Raw genomic sequence first — 25,782 nt, 5'->3', positions numbered from 1 at the left:
CTGATGGGGTTGTTCTGTCCTGCAGGGCCCAAGGCTGGCGATTATACTTACCGGGAAGGCTTGGAGCACAAGTGCAAGAGAGACATCCTGCTGGGCAGGCTGAAGAGCTCAGAAGACAAGACCTGGAAGAGGATCCGTCCTCGCCCAACCAAAACCAACTTTGTAGGATCCTATTACCTGTGCAAAGGTGATCTGGAGGGGATAAGGCTGTCAGTGACTAGGAAGGGACTGTACAGTGTGCACCAGGGGAGGCTGGGATAAGAGTTCCAGTTGCTGTCTCCTGCTGTCTTTGGGGTTTTCCTGTCTCCTCAGTAGCTCATGGGCTGAGAAGCTCAGTACAATGAAAGGCAATGAGCTCCTATGCTGTGGAGAGGAGGCAGTTTTAGACTGGTGAAGGAGAAATGTTACAGTGGCATAGTGAGGTCCTGCGCACAGCCAAGCACATGGAGCTGCCCTGTTGATGTGAGCTTTCCTGAGTGCTTGTCTCCTGTGCACCTGCCTTCGTTAGTCACTCTCCACCAAGCAGCCCCCTGGCAGGGCTGTGGTTCTACCTAGGGAAAAGCTCTCTCTGCCTTCTCTGCTCTAGCCCACCCCTCCCTACATGCAGGCAATGTGATGGAACTGTTCCATGAGGCAGTGTCGTTATGAAGGAGATAATGAGGTGGGGAGGTTGGGAGGGCCAAGATAGCAGGAGTTGGTCCAGTTGTGGCCAAGCACTGAATTTTAAGAGGCAGGCCTCCCATTTTGAGGCAGTTTCCAGAACAGATGGCATTACTGGAGGTTGTCATGACTCAGCAGCTTGCATTGACTTTCCTGAGTGTCTTGCTATAGACAGACTTTGGGGTGGGGTGAGGGTTATACTGTTGGGTTGGTTTTTGATTTAACTCTGTGCTCTCTTGCTTGCAGCTCCTTGTGTGGTGTGGGCAGCGGGAGGAGACGGGAGAGAGAGTTTAGTTTCTGACTGGGCCGCCCTGCCTGTGTGGTGGTGTGTGCTGTTTGTTGCTTTGTAGATATGCTTAACAAGCAGGACTGTAAGTACGGGGATAACTGCACCTTCGCGTACCACCAGGAGGAGATCGACGTGTGGACAGAGGAGAGGAAGGGGACCCTCAACCGCGACCTCCTCTTTGACCCACTAGGTGGTATCAAGCAGAGCAACCTCACCATTGCCAAGCTCCTCAAGGAACATCAGGGCATCTTCACCTTCCTCTGTGAGGTACAGAGCAGGCACCCTTCATTCTTTCCTCAGTGTGTATCTGGCACCACTGATAACAGATGGCATCACAAAAACGTGGTGGGAAGACTCCCACAAGTGGAGTGCTGCAATGGGTGGCTGTAAACCCTCCAGAAGGGATGTACTAGGAAAGAGAGGTGATGGTCTCTAGCCTTGTATGTTCTGCACTGGTTCAGCCTTCTAGTGCTTAATGGTGTGGAGAGGCTGCTGCTGGTCTCTTCTCTCAGATAAATTGTAACAAGAGGGAATGGCCTTAAGCTGCAGCTGGGTAGGTTTAGGCTGGATGTTAGGAAACATTTTTCCCCAGCAAGAGTGGTCAGGCATTGGAATGGGCTGCCCAGGGAGGTGGTGGAGTCATCAGCCCTGGACTTGTGTAAAAGTCATTTGGATGTGGTGCTTGAGGGTATGGTTTAAGGGTAAACTCTTTGGAGTAGGGATAACAGTTGGACTTGGTGGTCCTGGGCGTCTTTTCCAACTGGAATGTTTCTGTGATTCTGTGATGGAGATGGTGGGGGTGAGTGTTTATGGGTAAGAATCAGTGAGAAGGTCACCCCATGCAGAGATCATGATGGTAACCTATTGTAGACCACCCAACAGGGATTGAGAGGCAGATGAAGTATTTCATAGGCAGCTGGGAGGTCTCTCAATCACTAACCCTTGTTCTTGCGAGGGGGTTCAGCTTCCCAGATGTCTGCTGGAAATACAATACAGGGGAGAGGAAACAGTGGAGAAGGTTCCTAGAGAGTGTGGAAGATAATTTCTTGACACAGCTGGTGAGCCAGCTAGAGAAGGTGCCCCACTGGACCTGTCATTCATGAACAGAGAAGGATTTGTGGGTGATGTGGTGGTTAGAGGTCATCATAGACAGAGTGATCATGAAATTATGCAGGTTTTGATTTTTGGAGAAGTAAGGAGGGTCAGCAGAACCACAGCCTTGGTTCTGCAGAGGGATCTGGATGGGCTGGGTCAATGAGCTAAGGCTGATGGTGTGAGGTTCAGCAAGGCCAAGTGCTGGGTACTGCCATGTGGGTCACAACAACCCCATGTAACCTTGCAGGCTTGGGGCAGTGTGCCTGAAAAGCTGCCTGGTAGAAAAGGACCTGGGAGTGTTGGTCAGCAGCTGGCTGAACATGAGCCAGTGTGTGCTCAAGTGGCCAAGAAGGTGACCACCACCCTGGCCTGTATCAGAAACAGTGTGGCTAGCAGGAGGAGGGAAGTGATCATGCCCCTATACTCAGCACTAGTGAAGCTGCAACTCAAATACTGGGTTCAGTTTTGGCCCCTTCCCTTCAAGAAAGATACTGAGGTGCTGGAGCATGTCCAAAGAAAGAGGACAACAAAGCTAGAAAAGGGTCTAAAGCAGCTGTGGGAGCTGGGATTGCTCAGAGGAGACCTTATCACTCTTTACACCTGCCTGAATGGAGGCGTAGTGAGGTAGAAGTTGGTCTCTTCTCCCAAGTAACAAGTGAGAGATTGGAAGAAATGGCCTCAAGTTGCACCAGGGGAAGTTTAAATTGGGTATTAGGAAAAAATTCTCCACCAAAGAAGTCATAAAGCAGTGGAACAGGATGCCCAGGCAAGTAGTGGAATCACCATCTCTGGGGCTGTGTAAAAGATGAGTAGGTGTGGTGCTTAGTGGGAGTTGGCTGCATTAGGTTAATGATTGCACTCAGTGATCTCAAAGCTCTTTTCTAACCTAAACAATTGTATGATTTTAACTGTCCCAGACAGTGCCCTGCTGCAGTGGATGTAGCTGCATGGGAGAAAGAGGAGGTAGCTTTGCTTCTTAGGCCTGCAGCTGAACCAGATGCAGACATCCTCATGGGCTCACCTGTCTCTTCCTGTGTCTTGAGGTGTTGCTTTGAATGGTAATTTAGCCCTGGCTGCTTAAGACATTGGAACCCCATAATGCAACCAATTTCCACTTGATGTCTGTGCTCAGCTACAGTTAAGGGTTGGCTTGTACCATCTTGATGCTCTGCAGCAGAGGTCCCCACGCTGGCAGTGGTACACAGAGGCACGTGTTGTCTGTGAACTGGCTGTTCTGTTTCTCCCCATTCTTCCCCTCCTTGTTCTTGCTCTGCTGGCTAACTGGGAAAGAATATCTGGCTCTGACCAAATTTTTTTCCAACCACAGTGGAAAATACTGTTGAGAATAAGCCAAAAAAATGTTGTCCAGGAGCTTTTTCCAGAAAAATTGCTTGCTTTATTTTAAAGCCCTACCACAAAGTTTTCACCAGGCTGCTTCTAACTATGAACATTAGAATAGACTGGCTCTGGTTCTTCTTCCCCTTCCAAGTGAAGTGGCTCTGACTGACTGCTCTCTAAGATTTTTCCCAGCATGCTAATTCTTCTCTTCTCAGATTTGCTTTGACAGCAAACCCCGGATTATCAGCAAAGGGACCAAGGACACGCCATCTGTCTGCTCCAACCTTTCTGCCAAACACAGTTTCCATGACAACAAGTGAGTGAATGTTTTCTTGTGCTGTGATGGAAGCAATCTCTCACAAGTCCAGCCAGTTTAACTCCAGGATCCTGGTCTCCTTCCTTCTTTTCTCTCCCTGGGTTCCAATCACAGGGCAACTCAAAGCATGATAAATAGCACTGTGTGCCTCGCCCTCTGTGTTTCCTCCTGATGCAGAGGGATTTCAGCCCTTTGGAGTCAGCCTGAGTTTTCCATTGGCTTAATTTGCTTTTCAGTTTGGCCTTTACATAAAGGTTAAACTGAAAATCCTCCAGCTCAGGATCCTGTCTCTTGACTGGCTGGTAATGAGTGTTTGGGAAAACAAGTATAAGAACCACATCAAGTACGCAGTAATACAACCCCCTTCTGGTTCCTGGCAACTTGAGACTGAGAGAGTTGCTGAGGGAGAGGAGTTGGTGTCCTTGCTGCCTGTTTTGAAATGTGTTTGATACCTGAACTTAAGCAGAGCATCACCCATGGGCTGGGGAGACTGAAAATACCTACTGAGGGTTGATAGGGTGGGAAAACACAAGGGTTCAGTTTTCCCAGTGGTGCTCTGCCTCTCCTAGAGGTGATTTTCTGTGTCCTTTGCCTGGCCAAATGAAAGCCATATGTAAGGCAGAGAGGAGTGAAGATTTGACCCTCTGGTGCTTTATATTTCTGTCCTGGCTGCAGGTGTCTGGTCCACATCGTGCGTTCCACCTCCCTCAAGTACTCCAAGATCCGCCAGTTCCAGGAGCACTTCCAGTTCGACGTGTGCCGGCACGAGGTGCGCTACGGCTGCCTGCGGGAGGACAGCTGCCACTTTGCTCACAGCTTCATCGAGCTCAAGGTCTGGCTGCTGCAGCAGTATTCAGGTGAGTGTTACCTGGTACAGGGTTGGCCGTGAATGCGCTCCTCAGGGCCAGCTGGGAGGGGAAGAGAGTGGTTTGGGGGTACTGAGAAGCTGTCACTCACTTTTGCAAGCACTTAACTCTGCCTCTTCAGAGACACAGCAAAGATGTTTGGTGAGATGATTTGGCTCTTGTTCCTTTACGTGTGCTACTGTAATATGCAGATCAGCAAGCTTTTTCCCTTGGGACTAGCTGTGTAGGTTAAAATGACTGTTAGGTAGAACTGAATCCCCAGAGCTGTTTTGGTGCTTAGATCCTGCGTGAGACCCTAGACAGCGATTGAGCCCCTGAGCGAGCATCTGGCGTAGTGAGAATGGCAGCGTGCACAGGTAACAAAGCAGTTCTGTAAAGAAAGTCAGTGCAGCTCCAGTTGCCCTACACAAAGTCACCAGCAGTGGGTAACAACAGGGTACTTGGTAGTTTCACAGCTTCACAGATTGCATTGGGTTGGAAGGGACCCTGAAATGTCGTCTCATCCACTCCCCCTGCAGTGAACAGGGACACCTGCAACTAGACCAGGCTGCTAAGGGCCACATCAGGTCTGATCTTGAGTGCCTCCAGGGACGAGGTCTCAACCACATCACCGGGCAGCCTGTTGCAGTGTTTTACCACTCTTATTGTAAAGAACTTTCTCCTTATGTCCAACTTAAACCTACCATTTATTGCATAAATTATATTAAGGTCACCCTATATAATGACCCTGCCACATCTGGCACTTTCAGTCCACTCTCTCTGACATATTGAAGGTTTTCTCTTGGTGCTCTCCTGTTAGCTGGTCCACCCACAACTTTTTTCACCACAAGGTCTTATTTAGTGTTCCCAGTGATGGGAACACTTCAGTGAGGGAACATGTTGGAAGTTTCTTACCATTCTTTGATGTAATTGGAGGCAACTTGTTAATTTATTGTTCAGAGGTCTGTTGTGTTCAATGCAGCTCCTGGCCTCAGTTTGGCTCATGAGGGACAGTGATGAGCAAGTAGCTCACTGACAAATACCATCTTTTATTCATCCTGTTTGGCCTCACCTGCTTGTGGCCACAGGACATAAGAAAAACACAACAGGAGAGCTTCTAAGACCCCACATTGCCTGTGAGCTGTAGGCCACTGTTGCTGCCCTGCCTGCTTATGTTACTGCCTGTAGTACTCTGGGTACTGTGTGACATTCAGGCACTCTTTACCCCACTCCATGGTTGGTTTATTTTTGTTGATGGGTTTGTTTAGAAAACGTTCCATTGCTTCCTTCTTCCCTCCCCTCAGCTAGAAGAAATGGTTAGATTGATTTTTGTTTCTAGCCTTCTTTACTTGAAGAAGTCATTTCCAAAGGGGAAGCTGAGGAGTTGAAACAAGCCAGGAGTGAAGCTGCAGAGGTGGTCAGTAATCTTTGTGCTTATTCCCACCTTTTCCAGCAATGGGAAAGACATCATCATCTTGTTTCTTTTTCTACAGGGGCCACTTTCCTTGTGAGTTCACCTTCCTGGAGTGATAGTTTATTACTTCTCTTAAGTGTAGCCCTTATTATGGCAACAGAGATGAAAGGCAATTGTTTTCATTCTCTGGAAATGTTTCACTGGAGGAGAGAGCTTGATTTGGGCACCGTTTGCTTGACAAGAATAGAAAGAGGACATCATTCACAGCAGCTTGCATTTGAAACCAGAGGGCTGTTGCTTTTCACAGCCACTGGAGCTTTTACAGAGCTTGTGGCTTTGTTTATGGGGTTAAAGAATTGTATTAGTAGAGTAAAGGTTCCCAAGATCTGAACGTGTGGACAGGCAGGACTTTTTTCTTGCTGGCTGTGGCTTTGCACAGATATGTCTTGCTAACTTCTTCCATCAGTGGAAATCACAGAGTCTTTGTTCTCACTAATGATGTTGCAAACGATGCTGAAATGTTCTGAGCATTCAACACATGGGTTTTTTGGTTCCCCAATCGTCTCTTTGAGACAGTTCATGCTTTGTAGAGCTGGTGTCTTGGAAAACATCCTTTCATTATTTGGGAGGTTGTTTGGTTTTTTTCCCCCCAACCACCACATTTCTAGACTGTATAGTTGAGTTAGTTCAGATTTCTCGGGCTGGATGGAGACATTCACTTGCTAAGAACCTCATCTGGACTTGGTTCATCTGACAAGAGCTGTATTGCTTCTCCCATCGGCGCTGCAGGCCAAGAATCACAGTGCAGGTGTGCAGGATGTAGGAGATGGGATCTGCTTCTGCCCTTTCTCTGCCAGATCCAGTGCAGCACATTAACTTTTTGCTGTGGTTTTTCCAGCTTTGCAGTTTTTGCTCCTAAGGCACAGACCATCAACGAGTCCATTGTGGAATACTTGGATGCTGAAGAGGATGTTGCAGTTTTTCTAATTCCACACAATTTCCTCTAGGATTAATGGCTAAGGAGAAAATCCACAAATAGCTCTGATCTGGGAATAGTACCAGCTATGCAGCAGCTGCCATTTTTGGAGGCCTGGGCAAATGTTCTTTAAGAATGGTGAAGTTCCCTGAATGTTTCTGATCCTGTCCAAGCCCTGTACAATAGCAGCATTGTTACCTGGCAGGGACCTGAACAGCTAAAAGCGCAGGTGGGGAAACTGAGGTCAGGAATGCTGTGACTGACCCAAGTTACACAGAGCCTAAGCTGAGATGAAAACTTGTGTTTGCTGGCCCTTAAGTTTTGCAGCATGCTGGCTTCCAGATCAAAGATCATGTCAGTGTGCTGTGAGCTGGGGAACACCATACTTTAGTAATAAAAAGTGAAGCAATCAGTTTTGCAACCTCTCTGTGCCTTTATAAAGGCCATCCTCAGCACCCCACTTGTTGCAGTTAGCTGGCCATTGTAAAAGACTTGCTATGTTTTTTTTGGCAGCTCCTTCAAGTCTTTATAGCATTTCAATAGCTTCTTTTGTTTTTGGGTAAGAATCCTCACACTGACCAGACAGTTCCTGCTCTTACAGGCTTTTCTCTTGCTGTTAATTGCTCGGAGAATCCTAGCGCTCATCCAGCTGCTTGGTGATGGCAGGGAAGCTGCTCCCTCACCACCTGAGTTGGTCAGAATCTAATTCCCAAAATAAAAGTTCTTCACAGAGAGAGTGATTTCCCATTGGAATGGGCTGCCCAGGGAGGTGGTGGAGGCACCGTCCCTGGAGGTCTTCAAGAAAAGACTGGATGAGGCACTTAGTGCCATGGTCTAGTTGACTGGATAGGTCTGGGTGATAGGTTGGACTGGATGATCTTGGAGGTCTCTTCCAACCTGATTGATTCTATGTCTTGTTCATAGATCCATAGAAAGGTTTGGGTTGAAGGGACCTTAGAGATTATTCCTGAAACCTTGCAGATTTTTTCTGACTGGTTGTGGTGATGTGAAACTAACTCTCCAGCCTAGTTCTAAATGATAAACAAGAAACAGGAACTTTCTGGACATATTTGAATAACAGGTAAATAAAATAGAGGATTGGATGAAACAGAACAATAATAGGAAGGTCTATACCATTCCATTTGCTTGCAGGTTAGGATAAAGTGTGCTGCACAAACTGTTCTTTCTTCTTTTTCTCCTCTCCGCTCAGGCTGCTGCTTTGGCCACACTGACCTTGGCGGAGACTCTTGTTATGGCTGAGTGCTAACAGCAGGCCTTTGTCTCTCTGTTTTCCCTCTGTGGGAAGAGCTATTCCCTTTTCCCTTGCCCAGAGGTGTGTGGCAAACAATTCAAGAGGGTCCTTGTGTTGTTTTCTTAATTGTAAATATGTGTCAATGTATTTTTGTGCATTGTATCTTTATGCTTTTAGATTTTAGCTTGCTTGTAAATGTAGTTTCATTTTGCTTCCAAACCTTCTGAGATAATCTGGTGATATGTTTTGGGGATAATTTCAACCCACCACACTGGTTGCCTGCTAGGAACTGTTTCTTGGTTGGTTTTGCCCTGTTTCTCTTTCCTTGCTACCTTGGCTACACGTGGTGTTTGTCTGTATTGAATTCCAGCTTTCCTCCTCTTCTCTTGGTTGATGGGCAGCCCCCACAGCTTCAAGTGTGTAACAGGCTAATTAATTCCAGTAGGGGTTAGGTGAGACTTGTGAGATCTTGGAGATGGATAGATACCTCTGGGATTTCTGTGATCTTCCAAGCTAGTGGCAGAAACTCCAATGTTCAGTAGATCAACTGTAACAAAGCATTGTCTTCAGGGACTTCATGGTGCTGAGGAAAAGCCTTGATCAAGGTCTTGACTCCTAGTCAGGAATCGTCATCTTGGAGGCAGCATCTTGGTCCTTTGCAGCCAGCCTGAGCAGAACACTAGGTCTGAATGAACCCAGGAGACCAAACTTCTCCTCTTTTCTTTGGCTTGTGTGGAGAGAGGAGCTTCCTTAGCCTGTGCTTAAGCACATTCTGTGGTGAGTCTCCTCACAACCTGTTTTTTGACATTACCAGTAGCACTACTGGGAGCTGTCAGTCACACGAGTCTTTAAGTCCCAATAGAGGAAGTCCAGCAACTATTCCTTCCCTCTTTTCTCTTGTCCAAAGCAGAGTGGCTCAGTCCTGTCTCCTCTTATTACCAGGAATGACCCATGAAGATATTGTGCAGGAATCAAAGAAGTATTGGCAGCAGATGGAGGCACATGCCAGCAAACCAGCCAACAGCATGGTGAGTAAAGTACATCTAGAGCTTGTGTTTTGGTTTTGCTCTCAGCTGTTCCAGCACTTTCTCTCTTTTCCTTTCAGTACTGTGCCTGACAGGTCCCAGGCAGACCACGCTGGACATTGAGGAAAAGGAAAGCTGAGAGCTTTCCTGTTTGCAATGCTACCTGTGAGCTTTGTGCCTTGTTTTGCACCGTTGTTATCTACTCTGTTCAGTGGTGGGGTGAAGGCTCCAGAGCAGGGAGGGCAGCACAGAGAGCATGGTGCTTGCTGCACCTTGCTGGGCAAGTCGGGAGACTTCGGGGGGATCGTGGCCACACAGAGGACCAAAGGTGTCCTGCTGCCCTTCAGTGGCCAAGGGACGATATGGCAGTTTGAATTCAGGACTAAGAAGTGACTCATGACCTACAGCAGTGCTCTAAATGCACGAGTGGGTGGAACTTGCAGCTCAGGTGCTGTTGAGGATGGGCAGAGATCTTGGTGGTGCTTTGCCAAAGAAAGGCTGTGAGCTTTGCCTCTCTTTGTGCCACCAGTGTGGGAGAGACCCTCCAGCCCTGCCAAGAGCTTCCTCTGGAGAGGTGTGTTGTAAACAAAGGGCACTGCTTTGCTTTCTTGTGGTGTGCTGGCCATGGGTGACACAGCCTTATCCTTTTTCCCCCAAGGGGATGTTCTCTAATATAGAAGCAGAGCCCACCCAGTGAGGACAATTCCCAGCCCTGAAGTTGATCTAAGGCAGTGTTGAACAGGGAGGTTTTTGTTCTTTAATTGCTGTTGAAAGATACAGCTGATGAGGTGACAATCTTCATTCCTCCTTCTAAGCTCTCAGGTGTAGGAGCAATTCTCTCCCTTGAAAAACAGAGGGGAAAGTGTTGTGAATCCTTTTTGTTCCCCCTTGACAACTTGCTTTACCCTTGTAGAGCCTGGAGCCCCTTGGCCTGTGTCAGAGCAAGGCTGCTTAGCCTTTCTTTGGGATCTCTCACTCACAAGTCCCTCTGCAGACAACAGTATTGATTGCAGCCTGTGAGCACCCTACAGAGGAGGTGTTTTACAGGACAGGGACCTGAGTAACTCACATGGTTTGTGGCAGCTTTTGTTTGGCTAGGTTATGGGCCTGCAGAAGTGTTCTGAACACTTTAGGGCACTGATGCTGAGGAAAAGCAGGGCTAATAAGCATGGGTTAGCCCAGCAGGAAAGGTGTAGGTAACTGCACTGATGCTTGCACCTGTGTAGTGGTTGTGCTGCATGACATGGAGCTGTCTTTGGGATATGGCACAGCAGCATACCCGTGCAGTCCATTCTGCTGTTGTGTCTGAAATGGTTGTGGGCAGAGGAATGGAAAGCAGCAGTCCAGGGTAACCAAGGTCTCTAGTTCCAAAAGCTGACTTGCTTAAGGAGCATGTTCTAGCCTTTCTGGAAGCTGAGAGGACAAATTTCTGCACTTCTGTTATATGAGACCTGTAGCATATGAGAAGAAAGCCTGGATGATGTGAATGGCCCCTGCAGACAGAAGTGTCTCTTTCTGAAGAGGGGAAGACAGGCAGCTGCCTGTAATTTCATGGTGGAGGAAACCAAGTATGAATTTGCAGCAGTTTGTGACAGTAGTTTGGTTTACATCAGCAATCCCTGCCCCACCGTGGAGAGTGAAGTCTGGTGACTGGTTCTGTCCCACCTGGTGTGGATGGATCTGCCTCCCTTTTCCAGAAAGCTCTGTCTTGTCATTCTCTGTGCATAATGTGGAGCTTAAAACAAACCCCAAATAAACAGAGGGACAGCTGTTTTCCTGGGAGCCTTGCAGCTTCGAGTTCACCTTTGTCTGCAGGTGCTGCTGTTGGAAAAGCAAGTTTTTCAGTGAGCATGGTCAAAGCATGTTCTCAGAAGTGTGTAGGAGCTGGATGTTGAGTGAAGGTTTTGCTTCTGGCTGTTGGGGCTTGCAGGGGGCAGAGGATCAGGAAAAGAAATGCCAGCACCTATTACATCAGCTGTCAGGGGATGGGCAGAAAACAACACTTTCTGGAACCTGTAGGCAGTGTTAAGGCTGATGGCCAACAGGAAAGTCTGTTTGTGCCCTTGCAGATACCTGTCACAGAGCTGAACTGGACCCTCCACACTTTTGGGTCATCGATTTGTGCAAAGGCAAAGCATCAGCCTTGTTGGTACAGTGAGAAAGTGCTTAGCAGAGGCATCATCAGTTGTCTGTAGGGACTGGCAGCCTGGCACTGCGCAAGGAGGCAGAGTCAGGACCTGTGGCTTTGGCATCAGCACGTATCAGCCAGAGGGCTGTGCTCTGGGATCAGACACTGGCTTGCTGCCCAAGACCCCGGGGCCAGGACTGGCAAATCTGTTAAGAGATGTTTACTTTTGTCATTGTTTTCTCCCATCCAAGCAGGCTAATGTGACTCAGAGTTTTCCCAGCGTCCTTCCAGCATTCGAAGCTGGCTGCCTGGCAAAGACAACTTCCCAAGAGGGCTGTAAAAGCAGACCCCTCCTTCCCACCCTCCCGTGTGAGCCGCGCTCACCCCGGTGCCCTCTGGTCAGCGGAAGCAAAACCACTCCCAGGGATTTCGCTGCAGTTTTGTCACAGCTGCCAGCTGGCCTCAGTGACTGGGGCTGTGCAGTTACAGAGAAAAAAGGTAGGGACACGCAGCTGTGTTGGTGCAGGTCAGGAGACTTAGCAGGAGGTGGGAGATGAAGATACACTGCTTGCTAAACACCTGCCAGGAACCTCACGCTTGGCCTCAGGCTGAAGGAGTTTAGCCAGTGGCTGCAGATTGAGGAGGCAGTCAGCAGAAGAGACTGAGGTAGGCTGCTGGGTGTTCTTCCATCATATCCCTAGGAATTAATGAGCTTTAGCCCTTGTTTATTCTGGTTTTCAAGGGCTAATCTGTTTTATCTCCACTAGCCAGCTGCAGAACCCCTACAAAAGCAAGTGTCAGAATTAGCAGTTGAAGGCTGGAGAGCAGAGTCTCTAATAAGGGGCACTTGTATCTAAGTGCAGCTCATTCAGCTGGGGGGCTGGGGTAACCTGGGCTCCTCCAGAGGGCATTTCAGTATCACTAGGAGGAGTTGCTGAAATCAGGAGATGGGAGAGGCCGTGCTGGGGCTGTTGCTTTCTGCAGAGCCTGAAGTGGAGAGCTGTCATGCCAAAGACTCGTATTTATTTGGTTGCCATAGTGCACAGCTAACACTATATTGTCTGGCTTCATAGCCAGGGGCGGTGCCACAGCCCCAGGCACTTCTGCCTGGCTTTGTCTGCTTGAGCCTCATGTGATACTAATTTCCACACTGCTGGTTATCAGCAGCCTGCCAGGTATGTGTCTTGCCTTTGCAAATACAGTCATGTAGCAGCAACAGCAGCAGCTTTGATTTTTGGCTTGGCCCCTAATGCCCTGGGAGCATACATGCCCACTGCATTGACCAGCACTTTGCACAGGATCATGGAATGGTCTGGGTCGGAAGGGACCTCCAAAGGTCGTCTAGTCCTAACCCCCTGCAGTCAGCAGGGACATCCTCAACTAGATCAGGTTGCCCAGAGCCCTGTCAAGCCTCACTCTGAATATCTCCAGGGATGGGGTCCTAACCACCTCCCTGCTCAACCTGTTCCAGTGTTCCACCACCCTCCTTAGTAAAGAGCTTGTTCTTAACATTCAAATCTGCCCTTCTGTAGTTTGAAGCCATTGCCCCTCATCACTGCAGGCCTTTGTACACAGTCTCTCTCTACCCTTCTTGTAGGCCCTCTTCAGGTACTGGAAGGCTGCTATTAGGTCTCCCCAGAGCCTTCTCTTCTCCAGGCTGAAGAACTGCATCTTCCTCAGCATGGCTTGCTGGTGAAATGCACAGGGCTCCTTGGGGCTCCTTTTGACTAAGAATCTGTGGAGAAAGCAGCCCAGACATGCACAGGGCTCCTTGGGGCTCCTTTTGATTAAGAATCTGTGGAGAAAGCAGCCCAGACCACCAGAATTACCTGAGAAATGTTTGCTTTATCTCTGATCTGGTTGTGCCTTCTGGGGTCACTCAGTTTTTGGTTTTGCTGAGTCACTAGATTGGAGACAAGCAGCTATCACCTGGAGGTATCATGGGGCAGATAGCATGGGACTAATGGAAGGGAGTATGCCAGCAGTGTCGGTAGGTTTGGTGGGTCAGTGGCAAACTGGAGCATAATTTCCTTTGGAGACCGAGGGGAGATTAAAACTACAGTTCAAAGGCCACACATCAGAGAAGGAGACATCTTACTGCCTCCTGTCATATCCCAGGTCTCAACCCTGCTCATTCTGCAGCACTCCACTTTGATGGGTTCTTGGTGGTCACCAGCACTGGTGACAGATGCCACTAGAAAGGCCATCTTGCAGGCAGGTGAGCCAGAACCACCCCTGCTTTTCAAGAGAGATCACAGTTTTCTGGAGGGGTCTTTTTCCTGGGACATGCAGAGCAGAGATGGCCTCTTGTAGTGAGCACAGGCGAAAGTCTGCTCTCCAGTCAGCTTTTCACAGCAGAGGAGGAGCTTTTATGTGTCAATTCTGCTTCTCCAAAAGACTGAAAAGACTTCTGCAAAAGGCTATGTCAGGAGGATGCAGAGTGGTAGTAGTCAGTCAATAATTTATGTGGCATTTCCTGGGAGGTGCTTTGATTCTGCAGCACCTCTGCTTGCTCTTTTCTCTTTGCCAAGGGATGCTTGTGAGGTCCATGCTGCTGGCAGTCAGTTGCTGGCAGAAACCTGCTCCTGGGGGACGTGGTTTCCCTGTTTGCTCGTTGTTAGATGCTTAGGGTTAGAAATCAAGTCATGGCAGCTGGGATGGGCTGCATAGGTGGTCGGCAGGCAGAGAACTGTTTTGCTAGTGTGTGACCTTTGTGCATCATGGTCAACTTGATGTGTTCAGGGTGTTCTTTTGTACCTTCACATGCTCTGGAGCCCAGGGCTGCTGGCATAGGGTCAGGTTTGCTCTTTGGCTTGGAAATTAACTGGGAACACCAGCCTCGTGTCTTACAGTGGTGACACAGAATGTCATCTGCTTTCCAGGAGACACAAGGCAGTGGTAATACAGAACTGGCTCCTTTGTTGTTGTTGTTGTTGTTTTTTCCCCTTCCAAAATGTATTTGGCATAATCCCAAAACAGCCTTCCATGGAATAGGTAGAAGACCAATCAAGCAAAGTGTCTGAGAGGACATGAAGTATGTGTGTTCCTGGCTGTACCTCTGCCCAGAGATCATGACCAACTATCTGTGAAACTTGGTGCAAAGGAACTGTGAGAGATGGAAACCTGCCCAAAAGTGGCTTGGAAGGATATCAACAAGAGGACCCAGATCTGACTTCAGTGCATCAAAAGCTGCATGTGGCATGAGCCTCTTGGTTCCAAAGCAAGAGTGCCATGTGCTGTGCTGCAGCACAGCCTGGCTCCCTCCTGAGGGGGCTGTCTTGGCTGTGTGACTGAGCTCTCTCCACAGGTAGTGAGGAGGATGTGGATTTCCCTCCCTGCAGGAAAGTGGGGATTAAGCACTGGGGCAGGTCTCACAGAGCTTGTCTGTACACAGAGATGCACTGCAGGGGTTCCACGGCCAGGCTGTGCTTTTGGCCAGCTGTCAAAGCCCAGGGAATCAGGCTGAAGCAGGCGGTGGTTTTGCTTGGTATCTGAGTGGGCCACCAGCTAACCCTGGCAAAGGAGAGCTGAGTCTGACTAATCTGACTTGGCACCGGCACATGGGTGTGCAGGGAGCCACCAGCGTCCCTGTGGCAGTTTGGGGGGATGCATTCTGGCTCTGTTTACCTGACGTTAAGGTTCTCTTCCCTAGGCTTCTCCCCGGGCTCCCACGTCAAGCACCTTTGACCTCCAGATGAAATTTGTATGTGGCCAGTGCTGGAGGAACGGGCAGCTGGTGGAGCCAGACAAAGACCTCAAGTACTGTAGTGCCAAAGCCCGCCACTGGTAAGCAATGCAACTTCTTCTTTCTCCCCACCTCTCCTCAAGGGCAGGGATTTTTCCTCTTGGCTTCGTTTTGCCTCTCTGGAAGAGGCTATGAGGTGTCCTAGCAGCCTCTTGCTGTTGGAAGTGTTTATCACTGCAGCAAGCAGTGCAGATAGTTGTTTTCCCATTCCCAGCTCTCTGCTGTCTGTGCTTGCAGCCAGCGTTGTGCAGGCTGTTTTTCCTGGTGCACAGTTCAGCTCTTTCAAGTCCCCTTTTCCCAGTAGCTATGATTTCTTCTTAGCAAGGTCACTAGTAGAGTTCTCTGCACTTGTTTTTACTCCCAGGTCACTCTCAGCAATAATTCAGGATATCCAGCTTCCTTTTTAAATTGCTTTCCTTGGCTCTTGCATTGCTTCAGTTGCTCTTCTTTGATGTGTGTCTTGTATGTTTGCACCTCCTGGTTCCTTGGGGGTCCATAAGGATGTTTAGTGTGATAGAATCATGGAACAGTTTGGGTTGTAAGGGACCTTTAAAGATCATTTAGTCTAACCTCCCTTGCAGGGACATCTGTAACTACATCAGGTTGTTCAGAGCCTTATTCAACCTGACTTTGAATGCTTCCAGGAATGAGACTTCTACCACCTCTCTGGGTTGTTCCAGTGTGTCACCACTCTCACTGTAAAAACGTTCTTCCTTGTATCTAGAAGGTTTATCCTCATCTTTCTTTCAAGCCCTCTAGAAGAGGAATATCAGCTGGGATGTGATGGAAATTGGCCCATCTCACCCAGGCAGCCTGTCAGGATAGGATGAAAAGGTTTATAGGGCTTCACTTCCCTTAACACAAGCCCCAAAGGCACAGTCCAGCATCCTACTGCAGGTGTAAGACTTTTGATGACAGAGACAGAAGCAGCAGTTGCTGGAGGAAATGAGCAGGTGAGAATCATTTCCTGGACTGAGCAGGATAAGGCCTCTGTGCAGGTGCTGAACAGAGCTGAGATTTTTGTTCAGGATATCTGCTGGTGATCACTCAGCGGTGCTGAAGGAGGATTCGTACTTCCTGGCACCTGTTTGTGAGGAGGAGCTGGTGCTGACTTTGCTTCTCTACTGCACCTTTCAAAAAGAAAATGTTCCCAAACAGTTTTTGTAGGTCTGACTGCATGAGAATTGCCTGTGTCAAAGGGAGGGATGCAGCTGTTTAGCACGGTGATGCCATATGAGACCTGGGGGAGACTTCAGTGGCTTTACAATAAGAGATAGCCCTTCTCATGTCTTCTCTGGCAAGGATGTGCATAACTAGGAGCAACCAGGTAGTGCAGGGACAAGCTGGAGCAGAGTATCTGGTTCTCCCTTGATCTTTAAAGGTTTCTGAGGAAAACAAAACCTTGCTCTGCTCTTCCTTTCATCTCTCCTCTTCATTAATTTTCTCTTCCTTAGTTGGACAAAGGAGCGTCGCGTCCTGCTGGTGATGTCCAAGGCGAAGAAGAAGTGGGTGTCTGTCCGACCGCTGCCTTCCATCCGCAACTTCCCGCAGCAATACGACGTAAGCCCCATGTCTGGCAGGGCCAAGTGCCCCTCCCTTCCCACCCTGGTGCAGTGCTTTGAGAGCTGGTCCCTTGTAGGCTTGGTAAAGGGGCAGACACACATTGGCTGAGGCGAGAGGCAAGGACAGACTGATGGCAGCGAGGTCTCAACACGCCAGCAAAAAGGCAGAGTGAAAAAAGGAGCAGCACCCATTCAAACCCCTCTGTGCTCAGATGTGAGCTTCTGACATTGCTGTTGATGCAGTCACCATCTCAAGAAGCGGCTGACACAGGGTCTGGGAATGAGATTTACGTCTCCTCTTAGGTCAGGGTTTCTCAGTGTGGGTGAGAGGCAAAGAGGGAGGTCTTGGAAAAAGCCTCTCCCTGCATTTGACTGTGTGGCTATAGGTTGTGAAATTTGCCCATGGTGTGTTTTGAAAGCAAAACGAAAAACTCAGCTAAAAAGCCATGTGCAGCTGTGAGGAAAACTGCAGATACCCATCCACAGCTCTGAGTGTAGTGATCAGTAGTTTCTCTTTCATCCTCATTTCTTCCTCTACTCTGTGGCATCTGCTGCCTCTTAGTCCATGGACAGGCAAAAGGCCATGCGTGAGGCCTTCAGCACTCTCCATTTGCAGGCCAATTGCTAGAAGGTGGAGAGGGGAGGAAGAGTTACATACAGCTGCTGCAGTAGGACATGAGAGCAGCAGGTAAATTGCAGATCATGCAGCAAAACTGACTGTGTGTGCTGCCTGAGCTCCCACCCAAACCCACCCAGAGAGGAGCAATGTTGCCTCTTCTACTCAGTTTGTGTGAGCCAGCTCCTCTGGTGGCAGGACTAGGGGAGAAGGGGTGATGGGTTAATATGATGCTTGGAAGGCTTCTCATTTGCCTTAGCAATGATGCCGTTGGTAGCTGGGAAGTGAAGTGTTGTGCATGCTTTTGTGGACAAAGCAACTCATAAGGTCACTCTTTGCCTGCTTGGAGATGGCTGGAGAATGAATCCCCTTTGGGGACCTATAGGAGACACTGTGGGGTAGATCCAAGTTGCTACCTGCTGTCTTCCCCAGGGCCAGTGCTAATCATACCTGCACCCTGTTGAAATGGCAGGAAGAGAGAGGCCAGGTGCTGGAACTGAGCTTACTCTTTGTGTCCCCTTGAGAATACCTGAGGAAAAGAAGCAGGAATCAATGACGTACAAAGTGTCCTGTTTGTGACCTCTCCTGTGTGCAATTTAATGTCCCAGCTGGTTTTGTGAACCCACTTTCCTCTCTAGCATGGAGTGTTTCTGCACTGGTGCTGAGTTCTGCTCTCTGTCTTTCAACAGCTGTGTATCCATGCACAGAATGGCAGGAAATGCCAGTACGTGGGCAACTGCTCCTTCGCCCACAGCCCTGAGGAGAGAGACATGTGGACCTTCATGAAGGAAAACAAAAGTGAGTGGGGACACATGGGCCAGAGAGTCTGGGGAATGGGAAGAGGACATCTGGGTCTCTTGATCACAGAATGGAGCTGGGCAGAGCTGGCACCGTGAGCTTCGGTGGGATTGTGGTGCAGGTCTAACTACAGTAATTTAGAGCTGCTCTTTAGTTAAATGTGTGTGTGGATCTTAAGGCTCTCACTCTGGGACTGGTGCACACTTGTCCCATGTCTTGCACTGCTTCGTTGCTGTCCTCCCTTTTTGCAGCTCTTTGAATCCCCTGTCCCTTCAGTTGCCTGTACCACCCCAGGTCTGGCTCTGTATGGAGCTCTGCCAAAGCACTGGGCCAGACCTGTAGCTGCTCCTTTTCCTTTCTTGTCTATCTTGTATTTGCCTTGGCTTTCTTGCCCATTTCTCTTCATATCCTTTGCTCCTGGGCTGTGACACTACCTGCTTATGGCATTGTATTTGAAGGGGTTGGGTTCGAGATACCGAATGAGAACATCTTGAATGGTGCTGTTGTGGAGGAGCTTTACTAGTATTCATTTTGCAGGCTCTCGATGAACCTTTCTGGGGGGGGGTGGGGGTTGCCCACGTCCTGGGATTGTCAGCTCTCTGGCAGCAATCCTTATGTTTTCAGACCAGCAGTAAGCTCTTTGCAAGGCCAAACTGTCCAAGTGCTGACCTAGCGCTGGAGAGATGCTGGGAAGCTTGAAGTGGGTTTCAGGCACACCCTGTGAGTGAGCTTGGTCTTTGTGCCAGGATGAAAGCTCTTGTTTTCTGCTGGACCACAGGCTGGCATCTGGTACCGGTCAAGAACTGTTGTTGCTGAGGCCTTTAAAGCACATCAGACCAGTCTGGGTGTGTTTGCTCAAGCACCAGTGTGAATCTTCAAACGACAGTGTTGTTCCAGTCGGGGAGAATTTGCATTCATTATCCCCAGTTGCCTCAAGTGCCTCAATTACCCATTTAGCGAGGAGTAAATCACCGACACATTGCACTTCCAGCGCCGCATCCCTGTCTGCAGGCCTTTATAAATGCTTCCACAGCTCTCTCAGGAGCTGATCTTGAAAGAGCAGATGTGCAGTCCAAGCTTCCACTCGAATTTTCCCTTCCCACTATTATCCTGAATTAACTTTAAATCAAAAGCAGCAAGAGGCATTGCCTGCACCCTGCTGTGCAGGTTTTGAACATAAGGCAAGCTCTCATTAGGTCTCCCCCCTGATCCTTAGTGCTTCCTGTGGCCAGCTTGCTTAAGGGTTCTTCTGACTCTCAAATGTTGAGGATGAAGTACAGGCTTAGAGGGAAGGGACAGAGCTGAATCCATCCCCTGCCTCAGCTCCCTGTCTGGAGTGAGCTGTCTGCCGAGGTCAAGCAGAATCAGGCTTGATGGAGAATCACCTTGTGGGATAAACATGAGGAGGAATTTTTTCACTGCCCAGGGCAGTTGTGGAGTCTCCTCTGAAGATACTCAAAATCCACCTGGACATGTTCCTCTGTGGTCTGGTATAGGTGATGCTGCTCTGGCAGGGGGGGTTGGACTGGATGAGCTTTCGAGGCCCCTTCCTAACATTTTGTGACTCTGTGAAGTCTGTGGAGATTTTGGGGCACTTTCGCTCCTTCCCAAATGCTTTGGTTACAGTTACAATCATGATTACCCTTTGACTCATGGAAGACATCCCTGCATACCAGCTGGTGTGGTGTGGATTTGGTTCCTCTCCATCTGGAGAGGTGACACCTGGCCTCCCATGCACAGGCCTTCAGCCTGACCGCAGGTGCTGCCACAGAGGAGCAGGGAGGGAGGGGCTGCCCCAGCAGTGGTCCTGGCTTTACAGTCTTTGCTTGGTGTGGGAGGTTGTCTCAGTGGCTTCATGAGTCGCCTTTGTGCAGTTCTAGATATGCAGCAGACCTATGACATGTGGCTGAAGAAACACAATCCTGGGAAGCCTGGAGAGGGGACACCACTCACCTCACGAGAAGGGGAGAAACAGATCCAGATGCCCACCGACTATGCTGACATCATGGTAATCATCTGATCTCTTGCCCTTCAGCCCTCCTCCTCGGGGCTGACAGCCTGCCCCTCTCCTGTGCTTCAGATGTGAGCTAGCAGGCACTGCACTGCTCTTGTGGGAAAGAACCTGTGCCAATGCAGGTTAAATTGACAGCTTGGAGCAGCACAGATGAGGTGGGAAGGGATTGACCTGGGGTCAGCAAGGCTCTGCAATGGCTTTTCTGTTAATCCTCAGGTCAGTAGGAGTCTACCTTAGGTTCCCTTTGCATGGGGTCAGCCTCTGTTCCTGCTTACTCCTGGGAAAGCTGGCAAAGGCATTGCTGGCTTCTTGGAAAAGAGGAGGAATTAAGTCTGGAGCAGAGAGGCCCAGGGAAAAGAGGCAGGTGTGTCTGCTTAGCCCAGGGGTGGTGGCTGGTGTAAAGGTTTGTGCTCCTAAAGAGTCCCCCATTGCCTGTGCATCTGAGGTCCTTGCAGTCAGACCCCACCTGGGCTGTCAGCAGGGACAGGGAGACCATGTCAGTGAACTGAGCTGCCCTGCTCTCTGAGCCTGTCTGAGCTGTAGGTGGACCTCGACAGAGCATCTGCTCTGGTCCTCCTTAAGTGGCAGCACAGTGCCCTAGAAATGACATGACACTTAAGTACAGGAAGTAGTAAACTGAGTGGAGCTCCCAGGATGCTCTGGAAGGAGAGGAGCAGAGGCAGTGCCAGCATGGGAAGGTTGGAGGGTGTGACTGTTACTGCACTGACTGGCCCTTTGCCCTGCACCTGCTAGATGGGCTACCACTGCTGGCTCTGCGGCAAGAACAGCAACAGCAAGAAGCAGTGGCAGCAGCACATCCAGTCGGAGAAGCACAAGGAGAAGGTCTTCACCTCAGACAGTGACTCCAGCTGCTGGAGCTACCGCTTCCCCATGGGGGAATTCCGGCTCTGTGAAAGGTACCCTTGCCTCAGGCCACGCCTCCAGTGCCCTTGCCCCGGGCCCCCCTCCATTACTCTTGCCCCGGGCCTCCCACTCTAGAATCTTTGCTCTGGGCCTCCCTCTGGGACCCTTGCCCTGGGCATCGCCTCTGATGCTACTGTTGCAGGGACAGAGCAACAGGTCTAGGGCCTCCATCATCCCTCCTCCTTCACCACCTCCTGCTCCTCTCATGATGTTCCCAGGAACTTCTGCTTGGAGGAGGAGTGTGCCAAGCTGACAGGTTTGTGTGCCAGCAAGGCTGGTCTTGGGCTCCAGAGGTGCTTAGCCACACTACAACTCCATTCCCAAGCACGTGTCTGTAGGAAAGGAGAGCAGGTTTCACCTCTGCACCTGTGCCCTCCAAGGCCAGGATGCTCTCAGCTCTCAGGCTTCTGAACAATCTGCTTGGCATAATGCTTGGGGGGATCCCAGGTGCTTTATTAAATGGTTTGAATGTCTCACACCCTCTGAATGAACACCTTTGAAGTGTCTTCAGAAGGCTTGTGACAGTGAGAAATGACATTTTGGCTAGAGAGAAGGCTCTCTATCTATCTCCAGCTGTTACCTGACATTTCCTCTCTTGCGTGGTGATTTCTCCTCATCCCTGCTGGTCAAGTTCCAGCTCACATTGTTTTGTTCTGTTGCCTAAATCCCCTTAGACGCCTCTCTGTTTGATGCTGTGTTTTGTACCCAGCCTCTGTGCTGCCTTCCCCAGCGTTGCATGTGGGTTTGTAGGAGAATTGGGCCCACACAGCGAGCCCAAAACCCTGCCCTGGAGGTGCCCTCCTGATCGTGCTGCTTGTGCTGGCAGGTTCCAGAAGAACAAGACCTGTCCCGAAGGAGAGGAGTGTCGCTATGCCCACGGCCAGGACGAGCTGACAGAGTGGCTGGACAGGAGAGAGGTGCTGAAGCAGAAGCTGGCCAAGGCCCGCAAGGACATGCTGCTCTGCCCCAGGGATGATGACTTCGGGAAATACAACTTCCTATTGCGGGACGGGGTATAGTGAGGGCTGCAGGGGGCAGCCTGCCGGCTGGAGAAACACAGGGCAGGGTTTCCAAGAGTGGCAGTAGCAGGGAGAGCAAGACCTATGTCTTGCTTAAGAGAACCTTTTATTTTCTTTTCCTGTTAAGATTATGAGATGATGATTTATTAGTGATGAATGAAATTGTGAATTTGATTCTCCTTGGCCAGCGAACACCATGCTCACTAACTCTGTGATCTGTCTTCTCTCTCTTTTCCCCCAAATTCTCCTTCCTCTCCATATTTCTGATTTTGCTGCCCTTCACTCAAAGGAATGAATCCAGTCTGTACTGGCCTGTGATTCAGGGAATTTCTCTGTGTGTCACTCTCTGGCCTTTCAGAGTGTGGCCAAAGCAGAGAGAGAGGACCAGACATCAGGTGAAAAGGTGCCCATAAGGTTCCTGTGCTCCTTTTCTCAGGGCTGCATTGCAAGCTCTGCTTATGCTGCTGCTGCTGGCCTGTTCTCCTGAGAGCTCAGCACCAGAGGGTTTAGGAATTGAGGTGCAAAAGAAGGAAAACCACTAGATCTGGCTTAAAACATCTAAGCTTAAGCTCTTGCTGTCTGAGTTGCCCTGAGGTGTCAGCTCGTGCTGAGGAGGATATCAGCTGTCTGGTGCAAAGTGTGTAGCTGTAACTAGTGAAGTAATAAAACTGCTTGCAGCAGCAGGAGCTGGGTTGTAGGTGACATCAGAGTGTCTCAGCTGCCTGTATCCAAAAAGCAAATTGGGAACCCTACATTAGATGTCTTTCTTGGTGTGCAGCAGGTACTCAGAGTGGGTAGTTTTGCTTTGGTTTTTTGGCCAGTGTGAGTGGTACAGGTACACACATCTAGAAGGTGTAGTGGAGGCTGTGGCACACCCTGTGGCACTGTAGTGCACGGAACAGTATCAGGCAGGAGAACAGCTGTAACCAAAAGGAGCCTGTGCTTTTATGTTGCCTTGTGTCCTGACGTGAGAGAAGGAGGTAATAGTATTCCCTTCTTGCTCTGTAAGTGGCATGTGGTACTGCTTATTTACAGCTGCTTTTCAACCTGCACTGCCAGAAGAACTGGGTGGGGACCCGTCGAGCAGCATGGGCGATGCTTTGCTGATGGGAATCCAGCTGGAAGGGAAGGGTTACCAGTACCAGAGGTCCAGTGCAGCCAGGATGTGACACAGAGCATGGATCACAGTGGAGGCTGTCACAGTGGATCACATCTGTGTGCCTGCTCCTGTCCCACCTGATGTGCAGCACAGTGGAGAAAGTGGTGATGCTGAGCTCTATGCCAGGATTTTTGGCTGTTCTAGTGGCAGCACTGAGAGGCAGTGCTGCTCTGCGTGCCAGCCTTGTCCCTTCTGGCAGCCTCATCTTGTAAGCAGTGAACGTGTGAGCTTCCCCTTCCTCCTCTCCTCTGCAGTCCAGCTGCACTTTGCAGGTTTGCATGCATGGAGGGCACCATCCACTCAAACACAAACACACATCTCTCAGCCCTCTCGGGGAGTGCCTTTTTCTTAGAGTCTCCCAGGACAGCCACCTTTGGGGCTGGCACTGCTGTATCCACAGAAAATGCAATCTGGCCATGAACTGCTTGGTACTTTGGCATTGCTGGGTCCCTCTGTTCCCTCCCTTCTCCCATATCCTTAGGGTTCCCATTTTTAAGAGAGATGGGATGTGGTAATAGAGAAGATGGGGAAATGCAGGAGATGCTGTGAGGGCAGCTGGAACTGGTCTAAGGCAGCCTCCAGGGAGGTGCATCAGCTCCACTGGGGTCACTGGCACAGGAGCAGAGTGTGCTGCACGCTGGTCTTGGCCCGCTGCAAGGATATTGTGTGCTCCAAGCTGACTTTGCTCTGAGCTTGTTTGTTGTCCTTTAACATGTGGATAGTGGTCAGCAGTTTGGTAAGAGCTTCCTTCTTGGTTGTAGGGCACCTTGAGATCTGACCTGGAAGGGACCAGGACTGTAGCATCTGATGATACACAGGTGGCTTACTGGGAGAAGAGAGGAGAGAAGCAGTTATTTCTGTCTCTGCCTACATGTGGGGAGGAGCATGAGATGAGGAAGGACCCATAGTGCTGTAGGGAAAGAGAGTGACCAACACAGTATTGGCCAAGGCAGTTTTTGAGTGGTCAGGTGCTGTATTTTCTCCTCTGCCCTTTGCTGTACCTTCTCCTTCTGGCCCTTGTTATAAACAGAGATAGGAGAGGACCTAGGCTATCTTGTTTTGCTCTTGCTGAGCAGAGATGCCAAGGAAACAGACGTGGCTGTGGGAACGTTGGAATGTGTCAGACCCGCATCTCTAGCGTGACTCTAGCATTCGCTGCGCTGTGATTCTCATACCATAACTCCTTTAGCTTCCAGGGTGGGTAACTGTCCCCTCTTCCTGTCCCTGCCACGGCAGCTGAGCTGCTGGGGGGTGGGGTTGGGGGTTCAGATTGGGGCTGAGGCAGGGAGAGGGCGAATGTGTACAAGCCGAGGGAAGTCCGCGGTCACAGGGCTTGCATCAAGTATCTTTTTGTTTTCCCTGCTATGATAACCTGGTCTGTGGTGTTGCAGTACTTTGTCACCAGACTCGTTTTAGTGTGTATATATGTGACCCCTGCCATGAAGCATATATACACAGGTATTAAATATATCGCTCTATATAATATTATATGTGTGTGGTATCGAAGGAATCTTTTAATGAGGGTAAAAGGAAAAGGACTCAGGCCAGGAAACGCAGCATCTCCGGGTTAAATATAGAGGCTTCTCTTTGGATTAGGGCAAGGGCAATAAGAAAGGAGAGGTTTATAGAGGTAGGTATGAATTTTGAGATGGGACAGGTTCCCCTGTTGATGTTTTTGAAAGCCCCTGTCCTTGCAGTCCCATCTCAATGAGAGATTATTATACTGCTAAGGAGTTTTAATGCTTTTATTATTCAGAGGGATGTTGTGGAAGGCAGTTAGCTCCACGCTCAGCTTTACCAGGCTCACTGTATCAAGCCAAAAGGGTTTCCTTCAGCAGGTTCTGTAACTCCCAGGGGAACTGTTTGTGGCTTTACAGCAGATAAACCACAAGCTGTAAGGCTGCTGTAGTGGCCCACTCACAAGACCCTGTGCTAAATCTCTCTCTTTTCTTCATTCTTGTGAAGGAAAAAGAAACCTCTGCAGCACAGAGCCAAATCTGAGGGCTTTTAACAAAAGAAGCAATGTTTTAATTTTATAACCTCAGAGGAAAAATCTCCTGTCCTGTACAATTACCACAGACACACAAATCACTCTGAGGGGAGACCTGGACTTAGATCAAATTGTGAAGTGCTGACAAGACTTAGTGAAAATCTTATCCCAACTCCTTTGGTAGGGGCAGGGATTTAGGTGCTGCTGGTGTTGGAGTTGACCTGAGCTTTACTGGGAAAAACAAAACAAAACAAAAAAAACCCAACCAAAAAATACCCTACTTAGCTTTTATGAAACTGTATGTCAAAAATGGATGAGTTTTAGCAAGTGAAAGGAAAAGACAGCAAGGGGATGCTGCAGTTCTGAGCTGGGTAGTAATGATTTTGAGTCCTTTAATATGTCTTTGTATTAATATAATTTAAGAATACCACGCTTTACTATTAAAAAAAGAAAAAGAACTTAGTATCTTTCATAAGGTCTAGTATCAGGATAATAATGTAGATGTTTTAACAACAGTTTTGGTTTTGTTCTTAAAATAAATAAAAACCAACAACAACCAACCAGACTTGCTTCTTTTAGCCTTTGTAATAGAAAATAAAAGCGCGCACTTTCAAGCC

General features: G+C 49.3%; 1 protein-coding gene across 11 annotated transcripts in view; it reads left to right on the top strand.

Annotated features, from left to right (window-relative positions):
- Window positions 1–25,782, top strand: part of ZC3H7B (zinc finger CCCH-type containing 7B) — a 53,735-nt gene extending 27,953 nt beyond the window's left edge. For all 11 annotated transcript variants that reach the window (XM_064155155.1, XM_064155160.1, XM_064155159.1 and 8 more), the window contains exons 13-23: window positions 26–187; window positions 1,011–1,216; window positions 3,598–3,698; window positions 4,374–4,555; window positions 9,128–9,213; window positions 14,991–15,124; window positions 16,538–16,643; window positions 17,951–18,059; window positions 19,934–20,067; window positions 20,827–20,990; window positions 21,824–25,782. In XM_064155155.1, the coding sequence (XP_064011225.1) occupies window positions 26–187; window positions 1,011–1,216; window positions 3,598–3,698; window positions 4,374–4,555; window positions 9,128–9,213; window positions 14,991–15,124; window positions 16,538–16,643; window positions 17,951–18,059; window positions 19,934–20,067; window positions 20,827–20,990; window positions 21,824–22,016 (1,577 nt within the window). In that variant the 3' untranslated portion in view covers window positions 22,017–25,782. The remainder of the gene's footprint in view (window positions 1–25; window positions 188–1,010; window positions 1,217–3,597; window positions 3,699–4,373; window positions 4,556–9,127; window positions 9,214–14,990; window positions 15,125–16,537; window positions 16,644–17,950; window positions 18,060–19,933; window positions 20,068–20,826; window positions 20,991–21,823) is intronic.

Source organism: Pogoniulus pusillus, chromosome 15 (genome assembly GCF_015220805.1).
Source record: "Pogoniulus pusillus isolate bPogPus1 chromosome 15, bPogPus1.pri, whole genome shotgun sequence".
Lineage (NCBI taxonomy): Eukaryota > Metazoa > Chordata > Aves > Piciformes > Lybiidae > Pogoniulus > Pogoniulus pusillus.
The sequence above is the reverse complement of the archived record's forward strand: the minus strand, read 5'-3'. Positions and strand labels throughout refer to the sequence as shown.